At 43.3% G+C, this 20,527-nt stretch overlaps 1 protein-coding gene and 1 pseudogene across 1 annotated transcript; both read left to right on the top strand.

Moving 5' to 3' along the window:
* The first annotated feature begins 529 nt into the window (after nucleotides 1-529).
* Nucleotides 530-11,012, top strand: LOC115131544 (GTP-binding protein Rit1-like). Its single transcript, XM_029663338.2, has 6 exons — nucleotides 530-662; nucleotides 2,653-2,739; nucleotides 3,597-3,653; nucleotides 7,532-7,605; nucleotides 8,561-8,752; nucleotides 9,533-11,012. The coding sequence occupies exons 2-6, from the start codon at nucleotides 2,658-2,660 to the stop codon at nucleotides 9,761-9,763; spliced, it is 636 nt and encodes a 211-aa protein (XP_029519198.1). The 5' UTR covers nucleotides 530-662; nucleotides 2,653-2,657; the 3' UTR covers nucleotides 9,764-11,012.
* Nucleotides 11,013-11,089: 77 nt separating this feature from the next.
* On the top strand, nucleotides 11,090-15,692 carry LOC115131542 (peroxisomal membrane protein 11B-like; annotated as a pseudogene).
* The last annotated feature ends 4,835 nt before the right edge of the window (nucleotides 15,693-20,527 follow it).

The following is a 20,527-nucleotide window of genomic DNA, read 5'->3' as shown; positions in this document are numbered from 1 at the left end:
TGTCATTATGGGGTATTATGTGTAGATTTAATACATTTTAGAATAAGGCTGTAATGTAACAAAATGTGGAAAAAGTTAAGGGGTCTGAATAATTTCCGAATGCACTGTACACCACCACCTACGCATGGCACGTAGCCTAGATGTTAAGAGAGACAGTTGCTGGTTCAAGACATAGGCCAGGAGATTACAGAAATGGGAAGTGAACTGGCACCTGGAGGGCTGCTGGTATCTGATCCCAGGTCCTAACCACTGCCTTTGTGCCCTAGAACAAGACTGTTAACCCAAAAGTGCCTCCCATCCAGGGCTGCTGCACCATCACTGACCATGTGCCTCTCAACAACAATATGGTAGTGTCTTTATTATATTCTATTACGAGAAACATTAAAATATATGAAATTGCGTTTTAGTGGGCCTATTCATTCGTTACCCGTGTGTAACAGTGCCTAACTGAACTTCAAAGGTACATTTCAAGGCTGTCCAACTCTACTGAAAAGTCACAGCCGCTGAGCCGACGGGCGGTGGGACCCTGTCACGTAGCGTTTACAGACCGCTCGCGCTGTTTACAGTTTGATCATTTTGTGGCATGAATTACCAAACATCAAGCACTAAATAGCCATAGACGTAATTTCGGCAATTATGAGGAAAGAACTTCTGTGACACAGGTGAGTCGCTAATTTCTATTCATGCATGCATAAAGTCAGTTGGCTATTTATGTTTGCAGATGTTCAATCATTTGCTTTTTTCGGAGTCAACATTATTCATGTTAACTTGTTCGTTTGTAATTACACGAAACAATGTTTTCAATGTCTGTTTTGAACACTGATCTGCAAACAGTTAGGCTAACAAATCCATGCAGCTTGTTTTACATTTCATCGGTTCGTAGGCTACACTTGATTTTAGAAGGATCTTACATGTAAAGTTTACACAAGTTAGCCTACTTTTTCCCCCCAAATCCCATGTCACATACAGCCACACAATTCATTTCGCTACTTGAGCAGTCTTTTGAAGGTTCACTATTGCCCTCTAAAATGTTGTTGTTTATCCTGTTAAGTCTCGTTATCCTGTTTCAAAGTAGTCAATAAAGTATATCAAATGGTTGTTCTATTTCAGCGACTGCAACGGATGCAGTTTTCACTGAGCCTTTTGTCAGAGATCCAATGATTTGAAACAGTGTTAATCTCATTCGTTGTTTAGCAAATATTTTTATATTTTTGGCAGCTGAAACATTGTAGCCGACTCACTGTTTGTAACATTGTAGTCTATAACAAAGTGACAATAGTGCAACAAACTTTTAACTAAACTAAGCGCAATAAAAGTACAATAAAAATGAAATTCCCTAACTTTGGGCGTTGAATAAGGCTAGTACAGCGAGTATGTATTTAATCTGCATTTCAATAACAAACTTCGAGGCCTGAGCCATCTGAAGCCTGGAGACTCCCTTGAATCACGGAGCCCGTGTAGTGATGTTGTCAGGGCGAGGGAGGAAACAACAACTCGGCAATATACTACAATACCATCCACTCCTTTGTGTTTTTGGATCAAACGTTGGGCAATGGTGCACGGACATGAGCTCAGTCAGGCGTTATTGAAGTTCAGACCTCATATTTGACATAAAACCGAGTCAAAAAACGTAGCTGCTCTCAAGCGGATATGAACATCTATTTTTAACCTCCCAAATGCTGTCTGTTCAATCTGCCTCTGTCCTGACAACAATGAACCGGTTTTGTAAAATATTTTGTCTCCGCATTCCATCATTGAGATAATGTGATCCATTCATAGGTCTACCGTTATTAGCCTAGGCCCTAATGATAAGTAAACATGTGCTTATGTAGGCCTATTTATCACTTATAAATATATCATTAATTTATTCTGACAATTGAAATTAAAGTTTAATATAGTAAAAATATAGTATTTTTGGTAAGGGAAAGCTAGGCGACATCGCTATGGAAAATGGCAATAATAGGTTTGATGACATTGCCTGGGGTTGTGGTGGTCAATGTCACACATTCGCCTTCCACCGAGAAATCACATGATTGCCCCATCAAGTCGATACGAGTCGGTTCCTCTTTCCGCGTGAGTGCTGCTGGCTGCTGCGTAGACCAATTTAATAAACTGAAGTCATCTGACTCTCATAAGTCAATCTACACACACACCAAATGGATCTGAGGCGATGACAATAGTGGCCTATTCAGATGAGTTTAATAGTTTTTATTTCTAAGGGTGGCAAAGTAGACTAGACTTGGCTGTATAGCTCCACTTCTGTCCCTGAACTCGTTCACCTGTTTCATCGCCATTCAGTAGATCTACTGTATGGTTCAGTGGTCCATTTCAACAGTGAATGGATATTGAGGTTCAAGTTTCTCAGTGTGTGTCTCTCTCTCTCTCTTTCCATCTCCCTCATCTCTTGTCAGCAGCTTCAGCGCTTTACACATGATGGCACGATTGCACATTGGCACGTGTGGTACTGTGTGTTAGTCACTTTCAACTCTGTACACTCTCTTTTACAGTTCTATTCAGTAGTCCCAGGCTTAATAAACTGGGACCAAAAATGGATATGTATATTTATGTGAATTATTTGGGTGTCGATATGTGCCGGTTCCTGTGTGTGTAAAGGGTATATGTGTATTAATCACTGCCTCTATCTCTTCAAAGTGTAAATGGAGTCATCGCGAGGCTCTGGGGGCCTCTCCCGCGAGTACAAGCTGGTGATGCTGGGAGAGGGGGGAGTGGGGAAGAGCGGTGAGTACACACACACACACTCATAATTACACTTAACTATACTCTTCAGTCTTACTCAGTGCATGTCTTTGTTTCTGTCTTGCTCCTATTTTTTTACGTATTATCTCTGACTTCGACTATTCTTCTTCAACTCGGTCTTGATTTACATTACTTTTGCTAATGTCCTCGTTTTTAATGAGTGAGATGTGTGGGTGTTTGTGTGTGTGAGAGAGAAAGACACACACACACACACACACACACACCCTCCAAGTGCAGTCAGGCAGTCAGAGTTCTCGTAAGCATAGGCGTTGGCTGCCTTTTACGGCAGTCTGGGGTGCCTTTTGGGTGCCTGTTGTCAGGAAGACGCATCGGTGCCTAGCAACCGCCTTCCTCTTCTTGGCTACTGTTGCTGTGGAGACTGGCAGAGTTCACCTGGTATAGGTGCACAGCAAAGTAATAAAAACATCGGAGAGAGGGAGGATACAGAGGGATGGAGGGAGAGATGGGTCATAAAAACAAGCGTCATTCTGATTTCATCTGTGCAAGTTATTGTCATGGAAACTAGAGTGGGTGTACACTGATGCTGCGGAGGTGTGTGTGTGTGTTATCTATGTGCGTGAACCACTGCACGCCTGGAGGAAGAACAACAAAGAGACGAGAGAGATGGGGAGAGGGAGGGGAAGTGTGTGTGATACAACCTGGGAAATGTAATAGTCTCCCGTATTGACGTCATAATCCCTCTACATCACCCTTTCTCTCTTTCTTCCACTCTGTTTTCTGATCTACTTGTAGTTTGTTTCTGATTTCTCCTTTTTGGATTTTTGATGCAGTGCCTATGAAGCTTGTTAAAACTTAACTCTCTCTCTCTCTCTCCTCAGCTATTATAATGCAGTTTATCAGCCACAGGTTCCCTGAAGACCATGACCCCACCATAGGTGAGAGTGCTTGGTTTCTGATCAAAATACGGCGACTCCTATTTGCTCAAATTTGGCCTTCTAAACCACACCAAAAATTAGCCACCCTTTGCCTAGAGGACAGCTTTGCACACTCTTGGCATTCTCTCAACCAGCTTCACCTGGAATGCTTTTCCAACAGTCTTGAAGGAGTTCCCACAAATGCTGAGCACTTGTTGGCTGCTTTTCCTTAACTCTGTTGTCCAACTTATCCCAAACCATATTAATTTGGTTGAGGTCGCTCTGGATAAGAGCGTCTGCTAAATGACTTAAATGTAAATGTAAATGTGATTGTGGAGGCCAGGTCATCAGATGCAGCACTCCATCTCTCCTTCTTTGTCAAATAGCCCTTCCACAGTCTGAAGGTGTGTTGGGTCATTAACCTGCGTCTCACAGATGCGGTGGTTGGAAACAAAAACCTCAAATTTGGACTCATCAAACCAAAGGACATATATTTCCACCGGTCTAATGTCCATTGCTGGTGTTTCTTGGCCCAAGCAAGACTCTTCTTCTTATTGGTGTCCTTTATTGGTGGTTTCTTTGCAGAAATTCGACCATGAAGGCCTGATTCACACAGTTTCCTCTGGACAGTTGATGTTGAGATGTACCTGTTACTTGAACTCTGTGAAGCATTAATCTAGGGCTGCAATTTATGAGGCTGTTAACTCTAACAAACTTTTCCTCTGCAACAGAGGTAACTGCTTTGCTATATCTTGGCCAGGCCGCAGTTGTAAATGAGAACTTGTTCTCAACTGGCCTACCTGGTTAAAAAAAGGTGAAATAAAAAATAAAAACTCTGGGTCTTCCTTTCCTGTGGCGGTCCTCATGAGAGCCAGTTTCATCATTGCGCTTGATGGTTTTTGCGACTGCATTTGAAGAAACTTTCAAAGTTCTTGAAATTTTCCGTATTGACAGACCTTCATGTCTTAAAGTAATGATGGACTGTTGTTTCTCTTTGCTTATTTGAGCTGTTCTTGCCATAATATGGACTTGGTCTTTTACCAAATAGGGCTACCTTCTGTATATCACCCCTACCTTGTCATATGACACCTGATTGGCTCAAACGCATTAAGAAAGAAAGACATTCCACAAATAAACTTTTAACAAGGCACACCTGTTAATTGAAATGCATTCCAGGTGACTACCTCATTAAGTTGGTTGAGAGAATGCCAAGAGTTGTCAAAGGGTGGCTACTTTGAAGAATATAAAATATATTTTGATTTGTTTAAACATGTTTTGGTTACTACATGATTCCATATGTATTTCATAGTTCTTCACTATTAATCTACAATGTAGAAAATAGTAATAATGTAAGAAAAACCCTTGAATGAGTAGGTGTGTCCAAACTGTTGACTGGTACTGTATTTACATACACTGAGTGTACAAAACATCAGGAACACCTTCCTAATATTGAGTTTCACCCCCCTTTGCCTTCAGAAAAGCCTCAATTGGACTACAAGGTGTCGAAAGTGTTCCTTAGGGATGCTGGCCCATGTTGACTCCAATGCGTTCCACAGTTGTGAAGTTGGCTAGATGTCCTTTGGGTGGTAGACCTTCTTGATTCACACAGGAAATAGCATGAAAAACTCAGCAGCGTTGCAGTTCTAGATACACTCAAACCGGTGCGCCTGGCACCTACTACCATACCCCGTTCAAAGGCACTTAAATCTTTTGATTTGCCCATTCACCCTCTGAATGGCACACATACAATCCATGTCGCAATTGTCTCAAGGTTTACAAATCCTTCTTTAACCGGTGTCCTCCCCTTCGTCTACACTGATTTGAAGTGGATTTAACAGGTGACATCAGTAAGGTAAAATCTTGATTCACCTGTCATGGAAAGTGCAGGAGTCACATGGCCGTGGCTTGCTCTATAAAGCAAGCAGACCGGCATCGAGGCATTCAGTTACTGTTCAATTGAACATTAGAATGGGCAAAACTAGTGACCTAAGCGACTTTGAGCGTGGTATGATCATCGGGGCCAGGCACGCCGGATCCAGTTCCTCTAAAACCGGCCGCCTTCCTGGGCTTTTCATGCACGGCAGTGTGTATGGTTTCCCGAGAATGGTGCGACAAACAAAAAATCCAGTCAGTGGAAGTCCTGTGGGCTGTAAAAGATGTCACGTTGCTTGCTTAGCGAGTACCACTTCCTCCCGTTTCAGCCCATACCTGGCGCGAACTCGGGACCTCTGACTTGCTAGCACATGTGACCGCCCTCCTGAAGCGTCTTACCAGTCTGCGCTACGTAAAAAGCTAGCTATATGCGGGCACAATGGGCATACTTCAGGCTGAGGAGTAAGTTTCACACACCCCATGTGCTACACGAACAGACAAATAACGGCGCAGTACAACAGTGGTATGCAGAACGGCATCTTGGGACGCACAACTTGTCGATTGTTGTCACGGGTGGGCTACTGCAGCAGGCGACCACACCGGGTTCCACTCCTATCAGATAAAAACAAGAAGAAGCGACTTCAGCGGACACGCAATCACCAACACCGGACAGCTGAGTCTGACAAATCCCGGTTCCTGTTGCATCATTCAATGGCAGAGTCAGGATTTGACATAAGCAGCATGATTCTATTCTGCCTGGTGTTAGCGGTGGTGTACCGCCGTCTAGTTTGCAGCAACTGTGTGATTCCATCGCGTCAGCGTAGACCAACATCCCTGTGGAACGTGTCAGACTTGTCGAATCCATCACCTGAATAATTCAGGCTGTTCTGGAGGCAAAGGAAGGTCCGACCCAGTACTAGATGGGTGTACCTAATAAACTGGCTGGTGAGTAGATAGATGTGTATACATGTAACTGCCAGAATAATGGTAACAGTTGAGTAAATGTGGGATACAAAGTATATTGAAAGCAGGTTCTTCCACACAGGTGTGGTTTCTCAGTTAATTAAGAAATTAACATCCCATCATGCTTAGGGTCATATATAAAAAAAATACTGGGCAGACCATTATTTTGGCTACCATGGCTATGCCCCAATAGGATGACAATGCCTCCATCCACAGGGCTCGGTGGTTTGTCAGTGTGTGTGGTTTGATGAGCAAGAAAATGTTAACCATATGCTATGACCGCTCTCAGTCACCAGATCTCAACCCAATTGAACACTTAAGGAAGATTCTAGAGCAGCGCTTTGAGACAGCGGTTTCCACCACCATCAACAAAACTTACTGAAGGAGGGAATGAGGTATAACACTACGGGCAGTCAACAACCAATAATATTCACATGAAAAACTGAAATCACGCCTAACGGGCCAATGAATGCCGAGGCCCACCCTCGGATGCCCCGCCTTCCTGGCTATAATACCAGGGCTCACATCCATTTCCTCAATTCAGAACTGTTTTTCAGCGAGCACAAATCCCCCGACGTGGGTGGCCAAAATATGTTCTACCTCGTTTCAGTCTTCATTAGTAATATTAATAACTGTACGTTCCCTTTCAGTCGGTTACTCTGTATAACATACTATGGGTACATACAATCACTCCCCAAGCTGACTCAGAGGGTACCAAACAAGGAGGCCCACGGCACCCTAAGCACACACAGGTTCCACCGGCTCCGAAAAGGGGTTACAGAAGTCACCTTTCCCCTAATACTTACCTGAGAAGCCTGAACTGTCAGAGCCCCATATAGGGTATAGACCCCATGGTTCCAAGAACAATACTTACTTTGCGAGCCTGAAATGTCAGAACTCATACAAGGAACCGCAAGTCCAAAACAAGAGAACACCTGGCGTGACTTGATAAAGCGCACATGCACGCTGCATAGCATCGACCAGAGTCGATGAACCACGGCCTATGACGTAACTACACAATTATCTTGTATAGCCATTAAAATACCACTGAATGTCTCTCCTAGAGGATGCATACAAGACACAGATCCGCATCGATGATGAACCAGCCAACCTGGACATCCTGGATACAGCAGGACAGGTAACTTCCTCACAAAGGGCTTCCATTAAAAACGTCATGCCTCCACCTTCTTTGGTTGCATCTCATTCTCGATAGTCTAATATGGCTTCCTCGCCTCCTCTCCTTCCTCTACTGATCTGTAAACATAGGATAGGTGAAAGCAATATGGAAAAAACACCTTGGAAGGACTGGGAATTTGCTTTAATCTGTCTAGTCTTTTCACATTAGATCAAATAGAGGAGGGGAAACCCTCTCCGCCTATCCTGATGTTCGCTTTCCTATAAAATCAATCATTTCTGACTGTCTGTCCTTGTCTCTCAATTACATTCAATTCAACCATTCTGATTAGCATGATACCTTATCATTGGCAATGTAAGATCATTATTTATCAAAGTACACCCAGAAGAACATATCTCCCCTTCATCGTCATGACATCCAAGTCTTTACTCTTCTCAGCATCTGTTTTAAGCAGTGCTCACTCCATCTTCTCCCTTCTTTTACTTACATAATCTGCCTTTCTCACCCGCTCCCCGCACCACATCTGTGCCTGTCTGACTCATCCATAGACTCATGCATAGCTCACTTATGAGGTTAGTCATGTTCTATATATGGTCATGTACATGTTCTATAATACATGCCCATGACTGGGTTTGTTCATACCGGACCAAATTCAGGGAAGTGTCCACACACAGGGCATTGTGTTTAGAGAGCTAATATTTTTCAGTGGGTCTCCATGTTCTTCCTCTAGTAGCTTGTAGGACAGACCGATGTATTGGTGATTGATTCTCTGGATGCTCTCAGGTGTTCACACTCATACCAGTACATGAATGTGTGGGTGTATGTGTAGCATCTGCATAGGTAATGTTATCTAAGTATTTTGCTGTTATTCTTTCTGTTCCAGTCCTTAATTACTCACTCCACTTTTGCCTCTTTCTTTCTTTCTCTCTCTCTCACACACACACGCGTCCCTCTCCAGGCGGAGTTTACAGCCATGCGGGACCAGTACATGCGGGCGGGCGAAGGCTTCATCATCTCCTACTCCATCACAGATAGGCGGAGCTTACAGGAGGCGCGCCAGTTCAAGCAGCTCATTGATCGTGTGCGCCGCACCGCCAACACACCAGTGGTACTGGTGGGCAACAAGTCTGACCTGACCCATCTCCGACAGGTGAGAATTGTGGGAAGGGGGGGGGGCGCACATTGGTAGTCTTGGCACTAAAGTAGGTTTTGCCCACTATCTGGCGGCATTAAAATCTTACTACTATTCAAAAGGCCTATCTTTACACATTTACTGGGAGATTTACAGATAGCCTGTCTGACTGGTATGATAAATCTATAGATTCCCCGGGTAAATCTGTATATTTACCAAGGAGACGGGGAATCTGTATATTTACCAAGGAGACGGGGAATCTGTATATTTACCAAGGAGACGGGGAATCTGTAGATTTACCAAGGAGACGGGGAATCTGTAGATTTACCAAGGAGACGGGGAATCTGTAGATTTACCAAGGAGACGGGGAATCTGTAGATTTACCAAGGAGACGGGGAATCTGTAGATTTACCAAGGAGACTGGGAATCTGTAGATTTACCAAGGAGACTGGGAATCTGTAGATTTACCAAGGAGACGGGGAATCTGTAGATTTACCAAGGAGACGGGGAATCTAGATTTACCAAGGAGACGGGGAATCTGTAGATTTACCAAGGAGACGGGGAATCTGTAGATTTACCAAGGAGACGGGGAATCTGTAGATTTACCAAGGAGACGGGGAATCTAGATTTACCAAGGAGACGGGAAATCTGTAGATTTACCAAGGAGACGGGGAATCTGTAGATTTACCAAGGAGACGGGGAATCTGTAGATCCACACACTTACTGTAACATATACATCATGACTCTGTTTGGTACATATACTGTATATGAAAATGGTATTTCCCTCCACTCCACTAGGTGTCAGTAGAGGAGGGGAAGGAGCTGGCCAGGGAGTTCCAGTGCCCCTTCTTCGAGACCTCTGCGGCATTTCGCTACTACATCGACGAGGTTTTCGCCGCCCTGGTCCGCCAGATTCGCCAACGCGAGGCCGAGTCGGTCCGTGGCAGTGAGAGGAAGACCAGGAGGAACCACTCGTTCTGGAGCCGCATGCGCTCCACCTTCCACAAGAAACAGCACTCCGAGCACTGAGAGAGGGGCACTGTGGGATACGACAGTCCTCCAGTGGTACCCTTACAACCCCAATTCCTAGTTCCAACTCCCACGAGGAGACTAATGACTCTTGTCCGAGTTAGATTATAAGTGTTTGCAACCGCAACGAAACTAACAATTGTTACTGAAGAGATTAGCCTCTTGTGCGCATTAGAGAAGGCAGGAACCATGCTGATGTACCGTATGCTCATTGTGCTGAAATTGAGGTCTGGCTTTTAACAACAGCCGACGTTAGCATTTTAGTATCCAATGAAACCAATTGACTGTAGTGTTTAATATTTTTAAAATGCTGAGACAGCGTGGGGTTTGCCTGAAGTTACAACATTTCTCTTTGATGGAGAGCCAGAGATGAGATGTTTAGGTGAAACTGTGTAGGGAGGGAGGGAGGAAAGGGGTTGCGGTCCTGGAGGGATGGGCGCTTGAAGAGAGGTAGATATGGGGAATTGCGGAGGGGAAGGGAGCAAATACTAGGCTGAGAAGGTCATACAGTAGGTAAAGTGGCAGGTATTGAGGAGTGAGCTTGAAGTTTTGATTTAAAGGCGGTTGGGAAATTGCGAAGGGGTATGAGACGTGAGTTTGAAGATTAGAGGGAGAGTCCCAAAGGATGTGGAGTATCTTGCCAGCCAAGGAAATGGAAAGAATGAAAAGATTGTAATATAGAAGATGATGAAAACAAGATGTTCTGATAGCATTGAGGTTCCTCTCCATTTCAATTGAAAAGCCTTCATGGGTTATTGCTTTGTGTTTGTAAGCTGACCAGCCTGTACTCAGGACTGGTGCCGTGTTGCAGTGGGAATACTTTGACAGTTGTGAACTGAGTTGCTGAGGATATTTAATACACAGGTGGTGTTGATGTTGACAAGCCATTAATGTGCAGCATTGCCTAATATGGTCCACTAGAAAGGAATTTGATGGGCGTAGCTGGCATTTTAATTTTGCTCCGCCTACAACAGGTTTGTCATGATACAATGTTTTATAGTGTTTCAGTAAATAGAGATAATGCCAAGTACAGTACCTCTCCAGAGTGATTCACACTCCTTTATTACCCCCTGACCTGTAGTACAACGGTTGTGCACTTATTATTTCAGCACTCCGTGGATCTGGTAGTGCCACATATGGGAGTATATTATGTTTTGTGTTTGTTTTATTCCTCTTGATCATGATTGTTTTCCTTAATTTATTTTCTATTAACACACTAAAATAAAATGTACTGCCATTTTTTTCCAAATTGGTTGTGTTTTGTCTGGCCTCTGTGTGTGTGAGTCACCCCCATGTGGCGGTATGAGGTTTCGCAGCAAATATAATCCACGGTAATGAGTTGCCTTGGCTTGACTGTTGTGTTCGAATAACTACAATCGTTCGTTTTCATTTATGCTATCGCTTGTACAATAGCGTGCTGCACAAAAAAAAATCACGAATCGACTAATGCCATGAACATACAATCAATGTGCGGTGCACGAACTTCCTATCAGTTAAGTTACGGAGCTAATGATTACCCTGGGAAAGGTCTTTCGCTATTGTGTCCCTCCACAGTTTCCGTCCATGGGTAAAGATGATGTGAAGCTAACTCTTTAGTAAACAAATAAATCTACATTTTACAAAGTGTTGGCAGACGTGTGGGGCACATTGTGGACATATTGAACTGTGTATATAGCATTGGGCTGCTCTTGCCAGAAGACGGTATAGAACGTTGCTAGCTAACAAAGCACAGGCCTAATCCACGGTTGCAAGTGAGCGGAAGTGGTAGTCTACCTGTCGTGAGAATGGACTCTTGGGTTCGATTCAGCTCGCAGAGCCAAGCCAAGGAGCGCGTTTTCAGGTACAGTAGCTAGGAAAAATGTCATATGAGAGTTGAGATTTCTCAGACAGTAGTATGTCATGTCAACAAGTCAGAATCAGCTGGTAGGTTTCAAGTTAAATTCATTACGCGTATACAGTAGCTAGGGAGTTTAGTCCGCTAATATCAGCTAGTTAGCACGTACATTCGCAGTCAATGTAAACTGATATCCATGAGCATACAAAATACGAATGTATAAGAGGACGAAAAAATACATTTATAAAAAGTCATTTTTGGGCTGCGGTTGTCACTGCCTGTTTTCCGTTTTATTGGGTAAATTACTGCGCCACAGCTGATTTTTGGATTCGAATTGAGGGGGTCTCATGCACAATGCTAATGTCCAGCCTTTCCTTATCAAGTGGGCATAGTCCCAATTACATTTGGTATTATACTGATGGCTAGCTACATGAAAGTACCAGTTGCCATTGACATGAAAACACACATTGTGCCCAAGTTATTCATCACAATATGTAAACAATGACTAAACTATAGTAAAATAGATATAATCAGATTTTGACACATTCATTTTCTGTGTTCACACAGGGCTGCACAGTATGCCTGTACGTTGCTAGGCTACACTCTCCAGAAGGGTGGGTCAGGCGTTCAGCTCCTGAAGATGGTGAAACAACTGGAAACGCATATGAGCCTAACAAGGAAGTGTAAGTCAATGTTCGTAAGTCATTGCTGCATCTCTGTGTCTCAGGATTATGGCTCAGGCTTACTCTCCATTGGTATTTCACTGTGCCTCAATTCAATTTCCTGGGTCTCACCTCTCTCTCGTTCTCTCCAGTGATGCGTCTGGGGAACTCTGCAGAGGCTGTGGAGGCAGCGAAGCGTGCGGTGCACCTCTCAGACAGCGTGCTACGTCTCTGCCTGACCGTGGCTCACCTCAACAAGGCCATGTACTTCGCCTGTGACAACGTGCTGTGGGCTGGCAAGGTGGGCCTCCTGCCCAAACTGGACCAGGACAAGTGGAGCCAGAGATCCTTCAGGTGACTGTTATAATTGGGAACCTTAAGTCCTAAACTGTATTGGGAGTCAGTGTATTTGAGTTGTCCAATAGCATCATAAGTTCTGTAGTGAACTTTACTATTATTGGCAGTTGTTGCCTATATTCTCTCCCTAGAGCTACACTACATGACCAAAAGTACGTGGACAGCTGTTCGTCGAAAATCTCATTCCAAAGTCATTTGCATTGATATGGAGTTGGTCCCACCTTTGCTGCTATAACACCCTCCACTCTTCTGGGAAGGTTTTCCACTAGATGTTGGAACATTGCTGCGGGGACTTGCTTCCATTCAGCCACAAGAGCATTAGTGAGGTCGGGCACTGATGTTGGGCAATTAGACCTGGCTCGCAGTCTGCGGGCCAAAGGTGTTAGATGGAATTGAGCTCAGGGCTCTGTGCAGGCCAGTCAAGTTCTTCCACACTATTTCTGTATGGACCTTGCTTTTTGCACAGGGGTATTGTCATGCTGAAATAGGAAAGAGTTTAAATACTAAATAATCTAGAATGTCATTGTATGCTGTATCGTTAAGATTATTCTTCACTGAAACTAGGGGGGGCTAGCCCAAATCATGAAAAACAGCCCCAGACCATTATTCCTCCTCCACCAAACTTTACAGTTGGCACTATGCATTGGGGTAGGTAGCGTTCTCCTGGCATCCACCAAATTCGTCCGTCCGACTGCCAGATGGGGAAGCGTGATTAATCAATTCAGAGAATGTGTTTCCACTGCTCCAGAGTCCAATGGCAGCGAGCTTTACACCACTCCAACCGACACTTGGCATTGCGCATGGTGATCTTAGGTTTGTGTGGCTGCTTTGCCATTGACACCAATTTCACGAAGCTCCCGACTAACAGTTGTTGTGCTGACTTTGCTTCCAGAGGCAGTTTGGTACTCGGTAGTGAGCATTGCAACCGAGGACAGACGATTTTTAGCTTGCGAGGCCTACCACTTCGCGGCTGAGCCGTTGTTGCTCCGAGACGTTTTCCACTTCACAATAATAGCACTTACAGTTGACCGGGTCAGCTCTAGCAGGACAGAAATTTGACGAACTGACTTGTTGGATAGGTGGTATCCTATGACAGCTCTTCAGTAAGGCAATTCTTCTGCTTATGCTTGTCTATGGAGATTGCATGGCTGTGTGCTCGATTTTATACACCTGTCAGCAACCGGTGTGGCTGAAATAACCGAATCCACTAAATTGAAGGGGTGTCGACTTATTTTTGTTTATATAGTGTATTTTCTATCACTTTCGTTCTCTAATTCTACCTCTAACTCACCCTCTTCTTTTCCCTCTGCCACTTTTTCTTTTATTTAATGTCTTCTACATCCTCTCTTCCGGCCTTGTGGTCTTTACTGTCTCATGTTTTACATGAATCTCTCTCTCTCACGTTCTTACACATTTCTCTCTCTACAGGTACTACCTCTTTGCTCTCATGCTCAATCTAACCCGGGATGCCTACGAGATCCGCCTGCTTATGGAGCGTGAGGCCCGCACCTCCCACGGGGGTCAAATGCTACCTGGACCTCCTCTCCATCCCCTGAGAACGGAGACCTCTCCCACCCCCACCCCTCTTCCTCCTCCTTCCCTGTGGCCATATTACCCCTTCTGTCTGAACGCTTCGGCAGACAGTTCCACCTGCTGGGGACGGTGCTGCGCAGCAACCCACCACTGCTGCTGGACCTGCTGAAGAATGCATGCGATGTGTTTATCCCACTGGACCGGCTGGGCATCTACCCTACCGGTCAGGGCTTCGTGGGGGCCTGCGGCCTGGCCTCCTCTGTTCTCTCCATCCTCACCATCGTCCACCCCTGGCTCAAGCTCAAACCGTGAAGACGCCCGAATTTTTGGTTTAACGTTCTAGCTCAAGTCGAACATTCCTCAAGCTCAAGCCTGGAAGGAGGCATTTTGGCAGAACGTTTTAGGTCCGCTGGTAGAAGTCTAGAAGTGCTGTTGTGTCTAAGGATGCAGCATGATGGGTCCTGTACACTGTTTGCTTGGAAAGTTTAGAGTTTTGAGCAGATCATGCTCAGATATAGGTTGGTGGACTGAAATAGTAGTATTTCGAATCAAAGAGAGAATTTGCAATTGAGCGTTGTATTGGAATTACGCCTTTTGTATCCTGTTCATGCTCTAAAATGTTAAAACACTAAATTCCCCAAAAGCCGTTTGGTTTGGTAGTTGAGAAGGACCTTCCCCATGCAAGTGTATTGAACCGGCACATTGAACATTGTTGACGCCGAATGGTACACACACACACAGAGGTAGATGCATAAACACAAAGTCAAATTCATGAAGTTTGTCAGTTGTGTTTTACCCAGGCTTTAAAGAAAAACTACCAAAAACGATATTTCAGTATTTGTTTCATTCGTCCATTGTTGATGTAGCCCCAAATGTTTTCAAGATGTATAACTTTCTAAATACAGCCTGTATAATGCATTTATCATGATGCAAAATTCATCATACCGGGTGTATTTCTGTATTTTGAAAGTTATACATCTTGTGCTACACAGCACAAAGAAAGCCAGAATGTCATTCAGTGGGTGGATACTTTGGGATTTTGACAATGATGACCCTTTATCTACTTCCCCAGAGTCATGAACTCATGGATTCCATTTTAATGAACTCACAAGCTGTGGGGAGCACATGACAAACCCAAGTATGTTGATGATCCATAATATCTTCTCAGATGATTGTGAGGAGCAGCTGTCTTGCATGTCTCAAGTCCAAACTTCTCTGTCAAAGGGGAGAGACCACGTCCACAAATACTACTAACTGTCCTCTTTCATAACTTGCACTTAGTTTATAACCTTAATTAGCATTTGAAATGGGATCCTGGTCTCTATTAGGAAAGTGCTTCCACATCCCTATACATACTGTTTCTGTCCTGTGCGTATTCAAAATGATACCATTGGATAGGATTATCTGTACCTGGGCCTATTGTCCAATGTTATCAGTGAGGAATGCCGTACAGCTAGATGTGTGGAACATCTTCCTGAGTTAATTAAAGCCATAACATAAAGCTTTATTTCTATGAAGAGGTGCAATAAATTATTTTCTCATACCGTGTGTGAATGTTTAATAATAATGGCTGAGGTGAAGGGTCCTTTTTATAAGCGGGTAAAGGGGACATTTATTGGCTTGTATAGGGAAGCAAACCAGTCGGCTGTGTTCTTGTGCTGATATGGGTAATGTGTCCACATTAGAGTATTTTACTAACATTTATGCATGTGTGAAATAATTATTATGTTTACAGAGCCAGTGATTATGACAATTAAGCAAATGATTCAGCCAACTCGGGCATCTACTGATTCAGTCCATTTAACTTCATCATTTGTTGAATTCACCCAAAAGCAAATGATTTAGTCTACTTGTAAGTACTTTTGTTAAGCTACTTATGTCAATTTGTATAACTCAATTACATCAATATTGTGTATTAAAGCCACTGAACCGGATGCGAATGAAGCTATATTAGATATATAAGTGTATTCAGCTGCAATGACACAGCAGTGGGGTAAAGCCATGCTATATTATTAAAACATTTTTGTAACCTTTAACTAGGCAAGTCAGTTAAGAACAAATTCTTATTTACAGTGATGGCCTACACCGACCAAACCAGGACGACGCTGGGCCAATTGTGTGCCGCCCTATGGGACTCCCAATCACGGCCGGATGTGATACAGCCTGGATTCCAACCTCTTGCGCTGAGATCTTTTATTTAAACTTTATTTAACTAGGCAAGTCAGTTAAGAACAAATTCTTATTTACAATGATGGCCTACCAGGGAACAGTGGATTAACTGCCTTGTTCAGGGGCAGAACGACAGCTTGGGGATTTGATCTAGCAACCTTTCGGTTACTGGCCCAATGCTCTAACCACTAGGCTACCTGCTGCCCCAAATGCAGTGCCTTAGACTGCTGCGCCACTCAGGAGCCCAAAATCTTTCATACTGCTCATTTAAAACATTTTACTTTCTCCTCTATATATATATTCAACTGTTACAGTGCAACGAGATCACTGTGCTGGAAGTCAAAATATGCCATTTGGTCTCTGGCTAGCTAGCAAAACAATTTCTTAATCGCTGTCCTGGACAGGCTAATTGTGGACATGATTTCTGGTATAATCTCCACTACTTTTGAATCGAGTCACACTGTAGAGGTGTAACTGTTGATGATTCATAATCAAATATAATACTAATAATGGCTTTGTAAATAATCCAGTAAATCATATTTTAACTGTTTTGATATGAATCGGAGCGGATTGTTACAACCATTTTCCTCAGTGAGTGAGAACATTTTATAGCCATGTTTAACATCTTTGAAATCTTGTCTTGATGCTAATGTACCACCAGTGCTGATGCTTGGCGGCTGTGTGGAGAAAAGGTTTTCAAAAAATAAATGCCTTTGATTGAAGATCTGTTGGCTGAAACTGTATTGTAAGTGTTGACGGTTAATCCAGTGTTGTTGACTGCTATAACTCAAGCATTTGTACATTTCAGACTTTAGTAATTTAACAGACTCCGTTATCCAGAGCTATTTGCACTGAACAAAAATATAAACGCAACATGTAAAGTGTTGGTCCCATGTTTCATGGGTTGAAATAAAAGATCCCAGAAATGTACAAAAAGCTTATTTCTCTCAAATTGTGTGGACAAATGTGTTTTCATCCCTGTTAGTGAGCATTTCTCCTTTGCTAAAATAATCCATCCACCTGACAGGTGTGGCATATCAAGAAGCGGATTAAATAGCATGATTACACAGGTGCACCTTGTGCTGGGACAATAAAAGGCCACTCTAAAATGTGCAGTTTTATCACAAAACACAATGCCACAGATGTCTCAAGTTTTGAGGGAGTATGCAATTCACGTGCTGACTGCAACAATGTCCACCAAAGCTGTTGCCAGATAATTAAATGTTGATTTATCTACCATAAGCCGCCTTAAACGTCGTTTTAGAGAATTTGGTAGTACGTCCAACCGGCCTGATAACCGCAGTCCACATGTATGGCCCCATGTTGCAAAGATCTGTACAAAATTCCTGGAAGCTGAAAATGTCCCAGTTCTACCTGCATACACATCAGACAGGTCACCCATTGAGCATGTTTGGGATGCTCTGGATTGACGTATAAAACGGCGTGTTCCGGTTCCCACAAATATCTGGAAACTTCGCACAGCCTTTGATGAGTGGGACAACATTCCACAGGCCACAATCAACAGCCTGATCAACTTTATGCGAAGTAGATGTGTCTAGCTGCATGAGACAAATGTTGGTCACACCAGATACTGACTGGTTTTCTTATCCACACCCCTACTTTTTTTTAAAGGTGTCTGTGACCAACAGATGCATATCTGTAATCCCAATCATGTGAAATCCATAGATTAGGGCCTAATTATTTTATTTCAATTGATTGATATTAACTGTAACTTTGTAAAATCTTTGAAATTGTTGCATGTTGCGTTGATATTTTTGTTCAGTATATAATCAGTGAGGACTTTGTATTGAGCCCTGGGGGACACCAGTAGCGAGACCATCCTTCAGCTTACTGATCTTCAGTAAAATGGAACGTAAACAACATGGTGGATTAACCAATGATTTAAATATCACCTGTCTTGTTAATGTTCACATCAGTTCAGATAAAGGAAAATAGATGAGGAAAGGATGCCATTTTAATATTATTGGCCTGCCCCTAATGGCAGACTAAGTGTGGAGGAGGTGTGTGTAGGTTAGGCCATTCTTTAGCCCTATTTGGACAGGATACGTTTTACTACAGGTAATGTAATTATGTGCATGAGCACAAATCAACACATCTGTAATATTACTGCTGTCCTAATCTGCCATGTCATAAATTGTTACCTGGCAGGAATGTCATTAGCCCAGTCCTAAAGACCTACTGTTTTTCGGCAAACTCCAAGGTCCTCTGATAATACTTAGTCCGTGTGAATCGTCATCCCTGTGTTTTGAGGGATATTACAGCGTTTAACAGGCGCTACACACAGTTTGGGTAAGAACATGGGGGAAAATGGATGCTTAAAACAAAGTGATATGCACGTAGCCTACTGATTAATTATCTGTTTTGTCATACATCAACTTTCCTAGTGCCATACTTCTCTTTTGAAAGACGAAGTGGACGATATTGTGCCAATGAATTGATAAATTGCCAAATACGTCAGGTACATGTCGGTTACAGTTCCTGGTTCTTACTGATATGCATGATTTTGACTTTCTCCAAACGGAAGGCCATTAGGCCTATATATAATATATATATATAATATCTACACTTCTAGAAGAGGCTCCAGGCCTCCATCATAACGGTCCATTGTGAATGAGGAAAAAAATAATTACAGAGGCAGTTTAGTAAAACTAATACCATCCAAATCGTCCACTGGAAAAAACAGACATGCTTGGGTTATAATTACATAACCGACGTTCTATAGTAATACATAACGTTCTATAGTAATACATAACGTTCTATAGTAATACATAACGTTCTATAGTAATACATAACGTTATATAGTAATACAAATCTGGTGCTAGTAGGGCTTAAATGAGAGGCCTTGATCTGAAACAGCAGTCTGAAAATGTTATCCCTGTAACCTTGAATGGAACATGTGACTGGCCCCTCAGCACCACAGCGAAATAACCGTTAGGGTCCAAAATGTATTGTATTCAGGAGATTATTGAGGAGGGTTCTATGTAGAGTAACGAATCATGCTAGCTCTATACATGACATTCCTATGACTCGGTCCTGCCCCCCCTTCACCCTTTGAATGATACACACACAATCCATGTCTCAAGGTTGAAAAATCTTTCTGTAAACAGATCTGTAAACAATCGTTTAAGTGCATGCCGCCACCTACTGTGATGGAATGTACGATCAATCATGACCTGTACAATTCTGTACTTCCAATGAAAATAAAATACAAATACATCCCTACTAACTTCTTCCCCTCACCAACCTTTATCATACTGAAACATTCCACCCATAGGATTGTTCAGCATGTCAACAACCATTTCAACAGTAACATTGTTACCCCCAATATCTCTTTTGCAGTCTCCACAATAACCTTCAAACTAGCATTTCTGCTTTCCACAACCCGAGTCGTATTGATAACCTTACCAATAAAAGCTATGAAGTGAACTTTATTCATTATCAAAGTGTAATTTGACACCGCATATAAATAACAAGATTTCCGAACAGGCCTCGAAACCACGCCAGGACCATCAGAAGCACCTACCCCGACAGTAGGTCCACCTAGTACAGGAACAGTCATGGAAGCTTCATCAGTCTGACAGTAGGTCCACCTAGTACAGGAGCAGTCATGGAAGCTTCATCAGTCTGACAGTAGGTCCACCTAGTACAGGAGCAGTCATGGAAGCTTCATCAGTCTGACAGTAGGTCCACCTAGTACAGGAGCAGTCATGGAAGCTTCATCAGTCTGACAGTAGGTCCACCTAGTACAGGAGCAGTCATGGAAGCTTCATCAGTCTGACTGTAGGTCCACCTAGTACAGGAGCAGTCATGGAAGCTCCATCAGTCTGACAGTAGGTCCACCTAGTACAGGAGCAGTCATGGAAGCTCCATCAGTCTGACAGTAGGTCCACCTAGTACAGGAGCAGCCATGGAAGCTTCATCAGTCTGACTGTAGGTCCACCTAGTACAGGAGCAGTCATGGAAGCTTCATCAGTCTGACAGTAGGTCCACCTAGTACAGGAGCAGTCATGGAAGCGTCATCAGTCTGACAGTAGGTCCACCTAGTACAGTAGCAGTCATGGAAGCTCCATCAGTCTGACAGTAGGTCCACCTAGTACAGTAGCAGTCATGGAAGCTCCATCAGTCTGACAGTAGGTCCACCTAGTACAGAAGCAGTCATGGAAGCTCCATCAGTCTGACAGTAGGTCC

This window comes from Oncorhynchus nerka, linkage group LG7 (genome assembly GCF_034236695.1).
Source record: "Oncorhynchus nerka isolate Pitt River linkage group LG7, Oner_Uvic_2.0, whole genome shotgun sequence".
In the NCBI taxonomy this organism is placed as follows: Eukaryota; Metazoa; Chordata; class Actinopteri; order Salmoniformes; family Salmonidae; genus Oncorhynchus; species Oncorhynchus nerka.
This window is presented reverse-complemented; position numbering and strand designations above follow the sequence as displayed.

Coding starts and splice junctions, on each gene's coding strand:
- LOC115131544 (XM_029663338.2), top strand. CDS start 2,658: ATGGAGTCATCGCGAGGCTCTGGGGGCCTCTCCCGCGAGTACAAGCTG. Junction 3,654..7,531: donor AGACCATGACCCCACCATAG/GTGAGAGTGCTT, acceptor TGTCTCTCCTAG/AGGATGCATACAAGACACAG. Junction 8,753..9,532: donor ACCTGACCCATCTCCGACAG/GTGAGAATTGTG, acceptor CCACTCCACTAG/GTGTCAGTAGAGGAGGGGAA.